Genomic DNA, 18,549 nt, shown 5'->3' with positions numbered 1-18,549 from the left:
CTTCTGTGCCATACATTGTCGATAAAGCCTGGGCTGACTAACCTCTACCTGAATTTTAAAGTCCAAGTCACGCTGACCAGAGTGGGGAACGCCAGGTAGGCAACACTCCACTCAGCACCCGCCCTTAAAAAGGCTTCTGTTTTTATTTGGCTGTTTACACTATTTTGTTTGGTTAATTACAAAGAGGCCAATTCTTGTTCAGTATATTGAGAGATCTTTCTATAAACAAGAGTTCTCCAAAGTGGGAAGACTTGGGAGTTGGTGAATTCATTGCTGGGAGCCCCTGCATGGAAAGATCTTTTTCAGAGAGCTGTATTTTTTGAAAGCTGTTATTAGAGAACGGGTGGGCCAGATGAGTTCTAAAATCACAACTCGAAGCACCTATATTCCTATAAAGCATTTATGAGATGAGTTATTTTATTCTCTTCCCTCCTTCCCATCCCCACCAGTGGTTGTGTTCCATTAACGTCAAGAACCCATCCTTATTATTTTATGATTTATAACTTTGTCTGTTCTTTAGAAATTGACTCTAATATATAATCATTTTAAATCACTAGATTATACTAAGTATATGCTGCATTTCTTTAGAAAAATGAGCAGGCGGAATTGTTGGATTTGTAAGATGTGCAGAGATGACTCTAAGAGGCCTCCTTCAAAGTAAGTAGCATGTAAATTCTATTACCGTTATCATGTATATTTATCACATGATAAGTAGGTGTATGTTTATTCAACTGCTGTCGTAATATATTTTGCTCAGAAAGTAAAATTTGCATTTACACGTAATTCCACTAGAAGGGCAACCATGCGTTACACTAAGGTTCCATTTTCATTATTCATGGTTCACACTTGAGAATCCAGCAAGCTTAATGTTTTTAGAGAGTCTTTTACAAACAGATATTCTTGGGTTTTTTTTAAAGTCTTATATTGTTAAAATTTTATATGTTAAAATGAGATTCTTTCATCCAAACTATTTACATGGTTCAAACCCTCTATCTACAAAGCACCAGACCTTCGTCCGTGGTCGGAAGAGGTGAGACTGGAGGGGTAACCAAATGCTCGCCAAGCTCCCAGGTCTCTTCTACATTTTGCCATAACTCAAAGTGAAGCCATTCAGGTGGGGCCAGTGGCTGTACTAAAATGGAAAGCGGAATGCCTGAGGAGGGTAACAAACCATTTGACTGGATTTGCTCACCCTGAAGAATCCCCAGGCCGAGGATCCCTGTTAGGTTAACCTGAGAGCCTGACCTCATCTGCATGGAGACTCAGTCGTGGCCACACATCCCTGCTGCAGTCGGAACTCCTGGTATGCAGGCTCCCACCCTGAGGTATCCAAACATCCAAAAATGCAAACCACCTACTGTGTGTTTGGAGGATGCAGAGTCTCCAGTGGTGGGTGGGAGAGACAGGAAGACCCAAAGCTCAGCATTGCAATTGACCAGTTGAGGCTGCTGAACTGCACAGGCCTGTGTGAGGAGGAAGACGAGAAGGCTGGTTTGGGAAGAGCTTCCTTCTCTTCTGCTGACGATTCCCATAAAGCATCACCATCCACGCTTGCCTTCCTTCTACCTGCCCTGACACCCACCATCAGGGCCAGCGAAGGCCAAGGAAAGAGAATTCACATTCCTCACAAACCAAGAGATGACAGTCATTTGATAAGCGCTTAATGTTCTTGACCTAACTTAATGTTCAGGGTAACTTTGTGGATAATAAAACTGAAGCTTGGAGATTTTAAGTTAGACCAAAAGCTATCAAGTCCAGCACAGGAATCAGAACCCAGGACTGTCAGACTCCAGACACTCCTCATTCCTCTCTCCGCAATGTTGTGATGTCTCAGAATGCTCCCGTATCTGTTTGGTGCCTGCTCTCTCTCTGTCCAGAAGAAAGGAGGGGACACAAAAGTGGAGTCTGTTATTAGAAACTCCAGTGGATGAGGGGACAAAGGTGCTTAGAATTACCCTAAGGGAAACTGGTAGCCACGGGACCGCATGAAATTGGTGAAATACTCAGGAAAAATTACAAGCAAAAATGGGATTCAGCCAAAACCAAATTTTACTTCACAGCTTTACCCCCAACCATAATTACCCCAATCACAATGCATCTCCATAAACTCATGACCCTTAGAGGCACAGGTACTCCCTTGCCAACAATCACCAACACCAAACTTTGAGCTAACCCAGGACAGTGACGGCATCTCCTCTCACGCTGTAGCTTTTCTTCTCTCCTACATGACAGTTAGGTCTGCAGGACACCTTGCCAAGCACTTTTCATTTCGACGGATTGGCAAAGGTGATTTTAGGTTTCTGTTTTTAAAAGTTCTAATACGAGAAAGGAACAACGAGTCTGACACCGTTGCATGGAAATGTTTGTTGAAAACAATCTCAACGGCAGTGCACTGTTAAGCCTCAGTGCTGATGTGAACAGTCCATCTAGAACTAGCAAGTACCACCTGAACTTTCAGAAAACAAAGGATATTTGACCTTTCTAGGACTCCCAATATTTTTCTGTGTCCCAGGTTACTTTTTAACCTCTTTAACTAATCTTCTTTCGCTGTGTTAAGTACCTGCTAATGCAGATGGCTGTCACCTCAACACTGAGTACTGAGCTAACTATACCAGGTGATAGCCAATGGGCAGTGCTTGCTTGTATCTATAGTGGCTTTTGATTAGATGCGGTTATTAAAAATAGGAAAAGTAAGAACATATCATAAACTGAGTGGCAATGAACGGACTGAGTATTTCAAAGGAGGGAAAGAAAGTGATTCTAATGAACAGTCGCTTACCAATTCACCTCAAAAAGCCCACCAAAATGAAAGAAATGAAGTCTCGAAGCCAGTATCTTCCACAGATATTTTCAAAATGGTAAATAGCCTTTTTCATATGTTTAGGTCAAATGTAACTTGACATATTATTCACAGTGATAAAAACTAAAACTGTCAAGGTAAAAACATATAGAGCAAATAACTGACCAAGAAAATATTTATACATAATAAATACAAAGTTATGCATACCAATAGGTTTTGTGGATAAACTCTAAGAGTCTAATACATAAATGAGCAAACACATTGCTGGTGGCAGCGGCATACAATGTATAACCTTTTTAGAAGCACTGATTCTACTTCTGTTAATCTCTTAAGGAATTACCTTGACTGTGGGCATGGCAAGCCTCAATGACAGCTGGGTTATTTTGGTTTAATTGGTGAAAAATTAGAAATGATCAAAACACTCATTGAGAATAATTATGTAAACTATGGAATGCCCCCTTGTAGAACACTTCATGGTCACTATAAATGATACTGACTCCCGGTGATTATAAATTTACAATTACTCATCTAAAGATAAGAGAATAAATATCTCCCTAATCAAAAAAATAAATAAATTTACAATTATAAATTATAACACTATAAATTGTGAAGACATAAAAGGCTTATTAAAAGGGTATATATACCTATGTATATGTATGTGTGTGTGTATATACACGTATATACACACCCCACACACATATAAAGTATGCGCACACATATGCAGAGAATGATTGCTTCTTGGTTAAAAGCACACGAACATGCATACAACCAAAAAACTAAAAAGAAATACATCAAAATATTAACAATGGTAATCTGGGCCGCAGAGATTATAAAACTCTGGTTCTTTGTCTTTTAAAATTTATTTTATCAGATTTTCATGTTTTTTCTACTTTTATATTTTTATAATTCTAATCACTTAGAAAGTAAAAATAAAACGTAAAAGATCACTGGGAAATAAATTTCCACCCAAAACTACACACAAATAGAGTATAACTATATTTGGGCATTATTTTCAAGATAGCATATTTCTATTTAGTTCAGAAAAAGCTTGAGAATATTTTAGTGCAATGAGCACCTTTTGTTTCTTTTCAAAGCCTTACTTTGGAGGAAGCATTACAGTGGGCCCAGTCTTTTGAAAAGTTGATGGCTACGAAATGTGAGTATCATGTACATATCATTTTTTTAATAACTAGTCAGTTTTATTCTCGGAGGAAGATGAGGGAACTTGGTGATGTATGTTTGCTGCTCTTCTCATAGCCTTCTAAACGGCAACTGCCACGGTTATAAAAAGAAACCTGAAAATAGTTTGCCGTGTCAACCAGTACTATTTTCTTTGGTGTGAATTAAAGCAAGATTAGTCATTGTGAATACTTATTCTTCACAAGTATATGTGTAAAATCCCTTGGAAAATATGCTTAAATAGTAACACATACTGAAATATACTGCCTTCCTCTAGCTTTCTAAAGTTATAATTTAAAAAAAAAAACTAACAATTTCCTCTTCTTAGTGCCTTGAGACGTAAGAATAAATTTGAGTTTTGACATTCTAAAAATCCTCAAAGTTTGCTTCTAACTTTATCAGTGTCTGATTTAAGTGGGACTGCATATAAGTCCATAGTTAGTTATATATAAGTGTCAGAATTCAGATGGTATAAATGGAAGATGATAGCAGTGGAGGTGAGGAAGGTAAAGTCAGAGGCTCAACACAAGACAAATGAAGGAGCAGTCAACTGTGTCTGGGGTAGGAAACTGGGAGGCTGTAGGAAATGATAAACACCAGAAGACAGGTACAGAGAAAAATTAGGGCGCACTCAAAGAAAATGCCTCTGTTTGCTGAACTTGGTACTTTTTTCAAAATGCAGTTTGTTCCCCTCAAATGTCTGCTAATGATTTGCTCTATACCTTCTTTTATTTGAGATTCCCTGTTAGCTCCTCTGTGAACGTTTAATCTGTTTACATCTATTGACTGTGGGAGGGGAGTTAGCTGTGATACCCAAGGTTTAAATTGGCAGGGGTGCCAGCAGTTATTCTGGGCAGGGTGCTTCCTGTCCCCCAAGGCTCGCCATGTTCCTGGGGTGCTGCCTGCTTTTCTCGACTCAAGGGCTGAGCCCCCACTCCTGTTCGGAGACAGCTGTCGCCACCTGGCCTCGAGGGCCGTGGCACAGGTGCGGACCCCTGGCTACTCCTACTGAAACACCTTAGCCAGCCGGCCTGGCTCTTATTCCACGGCGCCCACAGTGCTGGGACCCACAGCTCCAGGCTCTGTCACCACCTGAGGGCCCACCTCAGGTAGCAGCCCTCCCCAGTGGGCACTGAAGGCCACGCTTTCTTTCTCTGACGCCACCATCCCCGCCTCTCACTTTTCAGGTGTACCTCCTAGTTTGTGATCCGGTTTGCCAGCATGATTGCAAATTTTAAGATATGTATCCTTTTGGTCAATTTTAGGACATTGGTATAGGAGGAAGAGACTAAAGTGTATGTTCAGTTGGCTATCCTGACTGATCCTCTGTTAATAATTCAGAGTTCGTCCCAAGCCCCAGTAATCCATATTGTGCAGCATTGCCAGATTAATCTCCCTCTTGGAGTTTATTATTCTTCATCTGCAAAACGGCATAATATCATGTATCCTTTCAGCATTCCTGTGCAGGTTAAATATACACCCCCTCGCTCAATGCCTGATACAGAGGAGACACACAATGACTGAGAGTTATTTCTCTTAGAAATAAAGCGCTTGTCTTGAATAGCATTCCTTTTTCTCTGCTGCCCACCCAAAAGTCCAAAATCTCCAACTTGGTTTTCAGGACTCTATACCCAACCTAACGCACTTTCTAACACTTACCTCCAGCTCTGTCCCTACACGTGACATGCCCTTCTGCCCTTGTGATGTCTGCCCCGTCTTCTACATGTCCAACTCTCCTGGTTCAGGCTTTTGCCTATCTGTCTCCTCTATCTACCCTGCCCATCCTTAAAGGTAAAATTCAAGTTCCACTTTCTCCTCTTGGAAACCTCCTGGAAATATATTTCTCTCTCTTTTCTATTTGATAGTATCATTATTTACTTTGCTTCTAATTATAGCAATTTCGTGTACTGGGTTTTTTCCCGCAGCTGCTTTCTCACTAGATTGTAAATTCCCTTAGCGCACAGATCACTTCTCATCCACCTTTCATCTTACCTCCCAGAGGCCGAAATTGTGCTTTGTACCTAATGGGCATGCAATAAATGTTCAATGAATAAATACAAGACAAATATTAGTAAGAAGAGATCAAAACGCCAAACCATATTGTGTAAGAGTTTCTGTGCCAATCCTGGCAGCCTCATAAACTAAGTGAATAAAGTTAATTACTCAGAAAAAATGTTCAAGTGGGATCTTGGCTAGAATTAGCAATTTAGAGATCTAGCATCATAAGAATAAGTAAAGTCTAAAGAAAAGATGAGGACAGGAAGACAGCATACTGCTCTTTACAAAAATCGCCAAAAACAGGGTACTAACCTTACCAGAAATTGAATTACTGTGAAATTCATGTAAAAAATTCAACAATCATGTAATAAAAAGGTGATAAAACAAATCATTCTACGGGACACGCAATCAGAAAGATAAAACTAAGAATACAAACATTAAATGTGCCAGAGAATAGACTGCGTTTACATTAACTAAGCACAGGAGTAAAACGCATCCTCTAGCTAAGACACACAGATGCCTCCACACAGATTAAAAAGCAATTTCTAAGAATATGTAGTTCAGAAACCCACATGGCAAAGATTCTCACAAGAGGCAAATTTTGAGCTGGGACTTAAATGACTCAGATTGTTGTAAAATGATAAAGAGTTCTGACTGTAAGTACTTTAAAGATAGGAAACGGTTTTAAAAGAAGTAAGTACAGTGAAGACAAATGAGTGCTTCTTTCAATGAAGAAATGTAATGTGTAGTATTCCTCGGGATTTGGTGTGAAGACTGGTCTCATTAAAAAAAATCTCCACAATGAATTAAAGAGATAGTACCCTGCAGAAGTTCCAAGTTTACAGATGATAGAAAGTCCTTCAAGTTTCCAAACATCCAGGATTTTAGGGAAAAAATTATTTTCAAATGGGCATAAAAGTAGTAATAACTTTTTTTTGTTTTAATTTTATTTTTGGCTGCATCGGGTCTTCATTGCTGCCAGCGGGGGCTACTCTTCGTTGCGGTGCACGGGCTTCTCATTGCGGCGGCTTCTCTTGTTGCGGATCATGGGCTTTAGTCACGCGGGTTTCAGGAGTTGTGGCGTGTGGGCTCAGTAGTTGTGGCTCGTGGGCTCTAGAGTGCAGGCTCAGTAGTTGTGGCGCACAGCCTTCCCGGACCAGGGCTCGAACCCATGTCCCCTGCATTGGCAGGCGGATTCTTAACCACTGCGATACCAGGGAAGACCAATGATCCCCTAAAGGCTGAGGACTCTACAAACTGGAAAGGTCAAGACTAAAAAATAATTAAAATCAAAACTCTGATTAATCAAAGTTTTATATTTGATTTTGATTAAAATATCAGAAAAGAATGCCAGAAAAGAATGCAGAAGGCTCATACATAAATAATATTTTTTGGCCAAATCTCAAAATATGAGGATAGAGGTTTCCCACTAATATTCGAGTAAAGTATGCTTAATATAAATAAAAATAAGTTTAAAACGGCAACTAACGCCCTTGGATGAGTCATTCAATCCTTCCATGTGTCTGGCTGACCTTCCTGGCACTGGACAGTACAGTGAAAGAGGCCTCGAGGGTCACTGTGCTCAGCTCATGTGCACCCTCTAGAGGGAGGAGAGAGACAAACAGGAAAGCCAACTAACAGCTTAATTAATTCCAGAACGTAGTAAGTACTTTGAAGAAACTAAAACCAGGTCGCATGACAAAGAAAGACAGGAGTAAGAGGGAAATTCAACGGGATGATTAGAGACAAACTGTCCGAAGGTGTAAAATTTGAGCTAAGAACTGAATGACGAGAAGCGGCCAGCCATACTGGGGTCTGGGGGCAGAGCGGCCCAAGCAGAGGAAAACCATGTTCAGAAGACCCTGAGATATGAATGAAGCTAGTGTCTTCAATTAAGCAAAGAAATTCAGCCTAACAGGAGCACAGGGCCTTACAGGCCACATGAAAGACCTTAAATGCAAAGTAACAAGCACTAATGTGCTTTGAGAAATACCCTCTGAGGGTGGGGGAGGGCAAGGGAGGGGAGGAGATTAAGAGATACAAACTACTGGGTATAAAACACAGAAGACCCAAGGATGCAATGTACAGTATAGGGAATACTGCCAATGTTTTATGATAACTTTATATGGAGTATGATCTATAAAAATATCAAATCACTATGTTGTATCCCTGACACTAACATAATATTGTAAGTCAATAAAAGTATGCGCTAGTTCTCTTCTGAAGAGAAGCAGAGAGACTAGTTAGAAGGCTATTTCAATAAACCAGGTAAGACTGGAACTCAGTAGGGAAGACAAAACCTGGAGTAATTAGCATATAGATGCTAATCGAAGCCATGGCCCTATGAGTCCACTTAGAGGGAGAGTTCAGAGAGAGGTGAGCACAGACCCAGACGTGGAGCTTAGATGCACACCAATATTTCCATATCCAGAGAAGAGGAGGAGTCTGTGAAGATGTTAAAGGAGCATCAAGTGAGTGAAGAATGACCAGGACAGCATATCATCATGGGAGGCAAAGAAGAGAGCGTTTCAGGAAGGGAGGGGTGCACTGTGTCTAAGGCTGCTGGGAAGTCAGGTAAGATGTGGAAGGAACAGCGACCATCGGGTGTGGCAACGTGAAGTCAATTGTGCCAAGATATGAGCAGCCTGGGGGGCATGGTGGAGATGGGCTGGACAAGAGGAAGCAAGGCAGATGATACAGGGAATTATTTACATAAATATTGCTGTAAAGTTCATCAGAGAAAAGCACAGAGACTGGAAGGAAGCGTGAATGCGGTCCACATTGGGCGTAAAGAGTCAGTAGTTGTTATTGGTTTTACTTGGGAAATACAGCAGCATATTTGCAGACGATGGCAACCATTAGAGAGGAAGAAATGGATGACACAGAATAGAGTGGAGGCGACTTTAAGAGCAAAGGAACAGGGAAAGCAAATCAGGTGGGAGCCACAAATGAACTCTTTGGCCCACCCAAAAAGCAACTGGGATCCTTTCCTCTCGGGAGGAGAGTCAGGAAGGGCAGGTACCAGCAGAGGTAGGTTGGTTGATTGGGTGGAGAGAAGGTGAGGGAATCTCCACCTAATCAAACCTGTGTTCTCAGCTAAGTTTGAAGCAGGGTCATCAGCAGCTGAGGAGAGGATGAGTTGGCATTGTGAAAGGAGGGGATAGGAAATAGTTTCTGGAGAGTTGGAGAGTCACGATATTAGGGGAGGATAGTAGGATGACAGAGGGTAATGCTGAGTGCCCATTTTAAAATTTGCAGTGATGATTTCAAGTGAGAAAGTACAATTGTGTATTCTTCCATGGCCTGTTGTGTGCACTCCAGCACAGACACAAGAGCAGACATACAGTTAAGCCCTTCTGGATCGGCAAGGGTTCTGAATCCCAGAATTTGCATCAATCTTAATTTTGGCCAAAATCATCCTTAAATGTACTGAACGCTTCCCTCCCTTTCTCAGTGATCACAGTCACCATGGACAGCCTTGGAAATGCCAGATGGAAAGCGTAGGATTCTCGTAGTGCTGAAGGCGCCGTAGTGCAACACGGCAGAGAGTGGACACTACAAGTCACTGGGGGATGTTGTCGTTCCCTCCTGTGTGTTCCCTCGGCTCTCCTCGTCCGTGAGATTCTGTGCTGCTCACTGGGGACTGGCAGCTCCCTACACCACCCTTTAGTCTCAGCGCTGCTGCCCACAGCTGTTGCCATGGTTCCCCTCGCCATCCCTCATACTCCCCATGCTGCCATGCCTCACCCTTCCCACTAGCACTTTTGTCTTCTTTAACTTCTCACGCATGTCCTCACCTTGCAGGGAAAACAACAACAAACCTGGCCTTCTGTAGACCTCAATGTTCAGTTAGTACATTTTCTGTCTCGCTCTCAAGAAACCAAAAAGTAACAACTTGTCAGGTATAATCCTCTGTCCTTTGGTGCTTCCTGGATGCTGAGTAATTAGAGCCTGCCTCTTTACTTTTCAAAATCTACAGGCAGTCTCTTTAAAATACAGAAGCACGAGGGATCCAAAAGCCTGGATTAACAAACATTTCTTTACTGGGTACCTGTTACCCGTCAGGCAGCACGCAGGCGTGGGGCACGCAGAGGTGAGTGACTGCCGTGCTTGTTCTCAAAGGGCTTGCAGGCAAGCGGAGAGTAAGAGAAATATATCAACAAACAGAACAGACTGTGGTACAGAGGGAGATACAATGAGAATGAAAATAAGTGCGGACTAGGTGCTGCTTGTCAACTGACAGGAAGCACTTATCTAACCTGCTGTGGGGACAGGGGCTTCAGAGAGATTTTCTTCAGAAACTGAGATACCAAACCTGAGTCTTAGATCAGGGTATAAAGCCCGCCACACATACAGCAGGAACTGCATATACAGCAGCATGGCAGTAACACACTACCTGGCCAGGAAGAGCAAGGTGCAAACCAGGACGGTGTTCAGGCATGACAGGATGAGGCTGGAGAGGTAGACAGTGCGGTAGCCTCATGGGCCTTGCAGCCACTGCCGAGAGGTAGGGGTTTTACCATTAGAGCAATGGGAAAGGTTGAAGGCTATAAATAAAGGGCCATGGCCAGATTTTCGTTTTACAGGTTTTTCTCTAATAAGAGTGCAGAAAAGATTGAAAGCAGATCAGATGGATAAACTTAGGCTTTTTCAGATTAGATATTTTACAAATATTCCCCCAAAATCATAAACAAAAGTAACATGTAAAAGTAAAACCGAAGATAATGCCATAAGTAAAACAGATAGTGTCTTTAATATACAAAGAGACCTGGAAATTCAATAAAACAGTAACAATGCAAAAGAAAAATGGACAAAAAAATGTGAAATTCACAGAAAGAAAAGAAATGGTCTGGAATAAAGAAAAAATGTTTAAGCATTAATATTTTTAAAACACAAATTTAAATAACTACAAGTCACTAGTCTTACCCAATCTGATTGGGAAGGAAGGAGTGTGTAGACATGTCAACACTGCTATTACTAACGAAAAACAATGAAATATTTCTGAAAGCAATTTTACAATAGGTATCAAGAGTCTCCAAAAATATTACATAATCAATCTAGTAATTCTACTCTTTTAATTCTAGGGAAGTAATTAGAGACGCAAAGATTTATAAACCAAAATGGTCAATGTAGAATACGTTACAACATATAAAGGGGAAATAATCTAAATATTCGATAATGGTAACACGGCTAAATATAATACAGTGTAGTAGTCCTGCAATGAACTGTTACATGACCTTTAAGAGTAAACAGGAGGAAAAAAAAAGAGCAAATAAGAGAAAGTGTTTGCTACACCATATTAAGTATGAAAGAGTGATACAAAATTGCTTTCATTGTATAATGCCAATAAGGTAATTTGAGAGTGTGTCTGTATTTGTGAAGATGAATGAATACTGTTTAGGTAGAAAGTTAAATGAATCCTGTTTAGGTAGGAAGTTAAACATGAACAAAGGACTGAAAGAGTGAAAGGAAATATATCAAGTTGTTAACAAATTTCTGTATTTAAGTTGCTTTTATAATAATACAGCAAACAGAAGTTAGGAGAAAACCCAGAAATGATTAATATCATACAAGCCAAACCAGAGAATTTCAATAAAACAGACTTATTTTAAAACTTCACAGAGGCTGGTAGAATTATGGAATTCATTTTCCCCAGTGGTACATATTAAAAATAAAATGGATTTAACATAGTTTTAGACACTTTTCTGGTGGCAGACTGCCACACAGCCCATTTTTAGGATTTAATGATGCCATGAGCCTTGCCGCCTTGCAGAAAACAATCCTGGAATAGATGGGCCACCATTCTGACTCAGACAAGAGGAATGTCATGTTTCCTTTCTATTTACATGAAGATACCAGCATGTGTCACAGAAATACTAATTTCAGTGACTAAGTTGTAAAGAACACACTAGGGAGTCCCAAAGGCACCACTCTCATTCTTCAAGGAAAAAGCACACACTAGGTGTGACATAAATCTAGTTCTTCCAGCTTCTCAGTTTAATGAGCAGTTCTCCTGTTTATCCCTATTACTCTGATCAAGCAGAATCACGGTCTCTGGAGCGTTAGTGCTCAGAAAGGAGCATCATTTAAAACCTCAGAACGGGCCGCACTGGGCTGCATCGCCTAATTTGGAAAAGGCTTTCCCACCTTCTAATCCCCTTGTTGTATGAGTCAATAGAAATTCTAAAGTGAGCAATTCAGTTCTGACTTTAATAACTGCTTGGATTCCTGGAACACTTTCTTTTTCTTATAAATTTATTTATTTATTTTGGCTGCGTTGGGTCTCCGTTGCTGAGCGCAGGCTTTCTCTAGTTGCGGCGAGTGGGGGCTACTCTTCCTTGCAGTGCATGGGCTTCTCATAGCGGTGACTTCCCTTGTTGTGGAACACGGGCTCTAGGTGCGTGGGCTTCAGTAGTTGTGGCACGTGGACTCATAGCCGTGTCTCACGGGCTCTAGAGCGCAGACTCAGTAGTTGTGGCGCACGGGCTTAGTTGCTCTGAAGCATGTGGGATCTTCCAAGACCAGGGCTCGAACCCAAATCCCCTGCATTGGCAGGCGGATTCTTAACCACTGCGCCACTAGGGAAGTCCCCCTGGAACACTTTTGTACAACTATTTTCAGCTGCTTAACTTACATAGCATAACAATTAGCCTAATGAAGACAAAATTCTATAAAACATACCAATCATGTGAGCTACTTGTTCTACACACCAGAGTCCTATCCATAATATCAGACAAGTTCAAGCGGTCCAGGTCAGCTTTCACTAGGATATGATACAGTAATACGTGGTACTACAATCTCACTAATCTACAAGAAAGGTGCATTTCTTGTTCATGCTACACAATGACTGGGTCAACTGTAGCTCTGTTGCAGGTCTTTATTCTGGCCTTCAGACAAAAGGAGCAGTTCTTCCAGAATGCGTCCTTCTCACGTTTTTTTTTTCTTTCTTTTTTTGGGGGGAGCAATGGCAGAACCACCTGATAGTCCCCCTGAAGCCTTCTGCCCGACCTGCACATGACACTGTGCATGGGTGTCACTGGCTGACACAAGTCCAACAAGCAAGGCTGAAATACGTGGGACATGAAAGTACAATCCTCCTCCAAGAAGGGCAGGAATAACTGAGAACAATACCACCGTCTACGGCATCGGGTATCTATATAAAAATATATGTGGGGCTTCCCTGGTGGCGCAGTGGTTGAGAGTCTGCCTGCTGATGCAGGCGATGAGGGTTTGTGCCCCAGTCCCCGAGGATCCCACATGCTGCGGAGCGGCTGGGCCCGTGAGCCATGGCCGCTGAGCCTGCGCATCTGGAGCCTGTGCTCCACGGCGGGAGAGGCCACGGCAGTGAGAGGCCCGAGTACCGCAAAAAAAAAAGAAAAAGAGTTAAAAAATATATGTGGCACCACACGGATGGGCTCCTCAGCAGAGGACTTGGGAATGTTGAGAACTGTTGAACCATTAGGCCAGCCCCAGAAGACCCTTCCTCCACTCAATCAGGAGGGAAGGTGAAAAAGGCAGATACAGATGCAGGCAGCTTCTAGAATAAGAATCCCTAAACATTTTACTATACAGTTAAGCTAAACATAAATATAAACACAAATTCGGAATACTATAACATGTAATCTAACACTGGTTTCCAAATTATCCCCCCACCTGCCCCCCACCCCATCCGCTTAACCCACGCAAGCAGCCTGGTGGCTAAGTCTCATTCCAGGATCTGTAGATGTCATCTGGTAGCTTGTTTTTTTTCCTATTCCATAACTCATTTATTTTAGGATCCTTATTTTCTGTTCCTAATGAAGCACTCAGTCAAAATTTCTCTAAGTACAAAGTATAAAAAATTGCTTTTTATTTTCTTAAATAGGCTTCTAATTCTTTCAATATACACGGCAAATTACTAGCTTCCAGCTTCACTTGTTGTGCCAGAAATGGCTTTCTGTTTTGATTTGTTTTGTTTTTTGGCTTGCCTACCCATTCAGCTGTTTCTCTAACAGGAATACCAATTGCTACATCTGTATTCTCTGACCCCAGCTTTCTGTGTCTGTGGTGAGGTGAGGCACATCTTAAAGTTAATTGTTGTGAAAACAAACTTCTTGTTTTAAGTGTAAGGTAAAATATATTCCCCCGTTCGGTAGAAATACCAAATCCATATCCTTTCCTTGTTACATTTTTATACAAGCCCTACCCCCATCTCGTCTGTCCTCTCAACTCAACCAATGCTTCTTTTGAACCATCTCCCACCCAATGTCGTGAAGGCTACACTTGCTCCCATGATACTAATGAACCAATCTCTAATTCTGTGTCTTCCTAGGATAGCCCATTTCTTGCAGATCACCAGCTTTCCCCAACCCTAATGCCTCCTTAGAAGGTGTTATTAGAATCTGCCTCTGTTTGAGTTTTTTTCTTGAATACAGAATACCTTAATTTTTGTCTTTATTTTTGTATCAGTGCTGACAGAGCAGTAGAAGCCAAGGAGTCAAGGAGCCTGGCTTTCTGGTGCTAGGAAACTCATTAGATCCAATCTCTAAGGTGAAGATCTAGGAAAATATGATTTTACTCACCATTGCTATTCCCTCTGATTACTAATATTTCTTGTAAAAGTTAACAATACTAAGATACTGTTAGTCAAAATCCTATGTTTCATCACGTGTTCAATACGCCTACATACACATTTCTGTCACTGTCATTGGAAAGTTACATTGCCTTATCATTTAGCAATTCAATTTCTCAGATATGCCAAGAGACTTCCTAGTCACCAAAAGAAGTTTAATATTTTTCTCAGAGGGTTCATCTTGAATCTTGAGAATACTTGATCCCCCCAAAGATTCTGACTAATGTGTTAGATTTGTGAAAACTCACTTAACCCTCTTCTTCAAACACTGGTGCCCACAAGATAGTGGCTCAATTGGGAAAGTTCCTCCCACACGTTTGCCCCTATCTTCCCACTTCAGAAAAGACCAGAGCTGAGGATGCCCATTGATCCTGGTATCAAGTGTCACTTAATGGTGGTTCTGCACATCCTCACTGTCCTGTTCTGGATTTTGAGGTAGTTTCCAACACCCTATCTGAATTCCATTCCCTGCCTCATCCTTCATTTCTGGTGTGAACTATAAACCATGGATATGAAGTTGAATTGTTCATTATCCATGTTCTCCTGCTCTAACTGGATATGAGAAACACCCCAGGCTACACAGCCTCATCAGTTTATCACTTCTACAATGGTCTGGACATTTTCCTTTCAACCCTGACCTGCCTGTTTAGATTCTAAACCTTGCTCTTACCCTCCAGGTTGTATTGAGGTTTTAGATTTTTCATGTCAGGTTCATGATCAGAGCTCTCTCCCACTGAGGCCATTTAAGTCCTGTTTCTGGGTCCTTGTGACCTATTCCATCCTAGACCCAGCCACACTAGTGGGCATTTTTCTCTGAGTAACACAGAATAAAGGAATGAAGGAATGATCCCACCACTAACTGGCACTGTCAAAACATGCTTCAGATGCATAGATGTAACTAAGATGTAGGGTGTGTGTGTGTGTGTGTGTGTGTGTGTGTGTGTGTATCATTATATAATACTCACTTGTTAAATAATTTGGGAGCTCTGATTCAGATGTTAGTTTTAAACTGCATTACATATTGTTCAGATATTTTTAGGATGCTGACCCAGGAAAATAAAATGATTTCTCCTCTACTTTTAGATGGTCCGGTAGTCTATGCAGCATACTTAAAAATGGAGCACAGTGATGAAAATATTAAATTCTGGATGGCGTGTGAAACCTATAAGAAAGTTGCCTCACAGAGGAGCAGAACTTCTAGGGCCAAGAAGCTTTATAGGACTTACATCCAGCCACAGTCCCCTAGAGAGGTAACCACACCTGACAATGCCGGCAACCGGAAATCAATACACCCCAGGAAAGTGTTAGTGTCTGTCAAGCACACGTATGTGCCAGCACTTTACATCCAGTACCTCCTATATTGCTATGTAGTCAGTATTGTTAACCTTATTTTACAGATAAAGAAACCTGAGAATCTGAGAAGTTAATTTAACTTCTTCAGTGTCACACAGCAGTTAAGTAGGAAAGTTAGGCCTGTCTGGCTCCAAAGCCTCTCCTCATTAAGTTATCTTAATTCCCAGGAAAGTGAAAAAAAAAAAAAAGAAGTCCTTGTAAAAACTGACTCTGCTACAAGAAACAACTGATAGAATAGACGTGGTGACTTCCCCAGTGGGGGTGGGCAAAGTGTGCCATCACCACTCACCTTAGTTTAAAGCCAGCAAACCCAGCGAACATTCACACCGACATGCCTGCCAATCACTTACAACTGGAGGAAGGAAATAAAGAGTCATGAATGAAACGGACACCCTGAGACTCCTGCTGGTGGAGAGAAAACGAGGAATGAAAGTTCTGGTCAAGAGGATAAGGGTAGAGGGTGGTTCATGAGATTCCTGTCTTCCAGGAGAGTCCAACATTACTGACTTGTTCCTCAAAACTCTTGTCTGGAAAATACTTGGTTTATTGAATAACCACTTCTCTCCTCTATTTCTCCACTTCTCTTCACTTTCTTCCCATTTCAGGGCATAGTCAGTTAAATCAACGTTCATGACTGTTTAAGGAAGATAAACTTCAAAATAGCCCCGATTTCCCTTTTCTTTAAAAGAGGCCTCCATCTCATAAACTCCTTGCTTGCAGACTCCACTAACACACCATTTGCATCTGCCTAAGGAAGCAACGGTTTCTGGTATTTCCCTGGTCTTGGCCCTCATGTTTTGTTGTGGCGGCGGGCAGGGGGGGTGTTTTTTTTTTAACCTGGGATGTGGAGTTGGATGTTTACTTTTTCAAAAGCAAGTAGCTTATCTCTTATCAGTCTTTTAAGATATCAGTGAAACTGCAAACAAAATTACCCTATTCCACTGAAAAGGAGAGGAGGAAAAAAATTAAACCTTTCCATTCCATTTTCAACTTCAATTATGCCTACTTATGTTCTACATGTAATTTCACTTTTCAGATTAACATTGACAGTTCGACAAGAGAAACCATCATCAAGAATATTCAAGAACCCACTCAAACGTGTTTTGAAGAGGCTCAAAAAATAGTGCATATGCACATGGAAAGGGATTCCTATCCCAGGTTTCTAAAGTCAGAAATGTACCAGAAACTTCTGAAGACTATTCAACCCAACAACAATTCTTGACCACCACTCAAAAGTTTAAATTGAAGCTGGTATACTGAAAGTCCTGGCTTTGTGCTTTTAATATATATATATATAAAAAAATCTGGGCTTCCCTGGTGGCGCAGTGGTTAAGAAGAATCCACTTGCCAATGCAGGGGACACGGGTTTGAGCCCTGGGCCGGGAAGATCCCACATGCTGCGGCGCAACTAAGCCCGTGCGCCACAACTACTGAGCCTGCACTCTAGACCCCATGAGCCACAACTACTGAAGTCCGCGCGCCTAGAGCCTAAGCTCTGCAACAGGAGAAGCCACCGCAATGAGAAGCCTGCGCACCACAACAAAGAGTAGCCCCCACTCGCCGCAACTAGAGAAAGCCCGCGTGCAGCAACAAAGACCCAATGCAGCCAAAAATAAAAAAATTAAATACATAAATTAAAAAAAAATCAGAAATGGAGTAGGAATGAAATAGAAGAAATCAAACTATAAATTGATTTCTAGTTCTCAAAGAGAAACAGATCCTGAAAGGATGGACTACAGAACTCTTATAACATGAACAACACAATTCATGGCATACCTACATAGCTCACTTAATATGCAAGGAGAAGGAAGGTCTTTCTTCATGACAACAGTGCGATAAAGTTTTTACTGTAGAAATCCAACTAGATGGATGTTTTCTTATTAATGAAATTTTTCTGTCATAATGCACAGATCAGTTCTTTAAAAACTGTAGCTATATGAGTTTTGTCTCTAGTGTAAATGTACTCTTTAGAGTGCTCGTAATAACTTTAATTAGTAGACAAATTTGGTACTCAAAGTATAATCAATTGTATTATATCATAAGTCATATAAAAAGATGTGTTCTTGAGAGATATTTTACCTATAAAATCTTCCTACTATTACTTTCATAACTGAACTTCTATATTGCATATATCTTCTACATGTGAAAAATTCCAAATGAGTCTAAGCTATTTAAATGTATGAATTTCCTCATTTATTTTCATACTTATATTGCTATAGGGTAGAAAATTTTGTTCCTATATTTTGAGGTTTTTCTCCTCACAATTTGAATCCATCATGATGGTCTTGATAATCAATAATTCCAAATATAAACTAAAAACTTTATAAATATGTGATTTTTTCCAAAGACATGATAAAGTAATTTTTCTGGTAAAAGACTGTTTTTATCCTCCCTGTCATAGAAGCTTCTTAGAATCTGTCAGAATATTCCAGAGGAAAGAACTCATGTCTATTTCACTTGCTTTGTTGAGCACATAGCACAGGATAAATGTTCCTTAGTAATGGATAAATATTCTTTACTTTTGATAAAGAATAAGATACTTAAAATATTTAATATCATTTTTCCAAAGAATTAACTGTAGGAAATTTCTGATCAAGATTTTTAGTTT

The 18,549-nt window shown here is 40.8% G+C and overlaps 2 protein-coding genes across 2 annotated transcripts in view; one reads left to right on the top strand and one right to left on the bottom strand.

Moving 5' to 3' along the window:
- The window catches only part of LOC115867756 (uncharacterized), a 303,449-nt gene that overhangs the window by 146,844 nt on the left and 138,056 nt on the right, over positions 1 to 18,549 (bottom strand). The window lies entirely within an intron of this gene.
- On the top strand, positions 593 to 17,163 carry RGS13 (regulator of G protein signaling 13). Its single transcript, XM_030884134.2, has 4 exons — positions 593 to 657; positions 3,895 to 3,956; positions 15,672 to 15,838; positions 16,978 to 17,163. Exons 1-4 carry the CDS (start codon positions 593 to 595, stop codon positions 17,161 to 17,163), a joined length of 480 nt encoding a protein of 159 aa, XP_030739994.1.

The sequence above is a fragment of the Globicephala melas genome, chromosome 1 (genome assembly GCF_963455315.2).
Source record: "Globicephala melas chromosome 1, mGloMel1.2, whole genome shotgun sequence".
In the NCBI taxonomy this organism is placed as follows: Eukaryota; Metazoa; Chordata; class Mammalia; order Artiodactyla; family Delphinidae; genus Globicephala; species Globicephala melas.
This window is presented reverse-complemented; position numbering and strand designations above follow the sequence as displayed.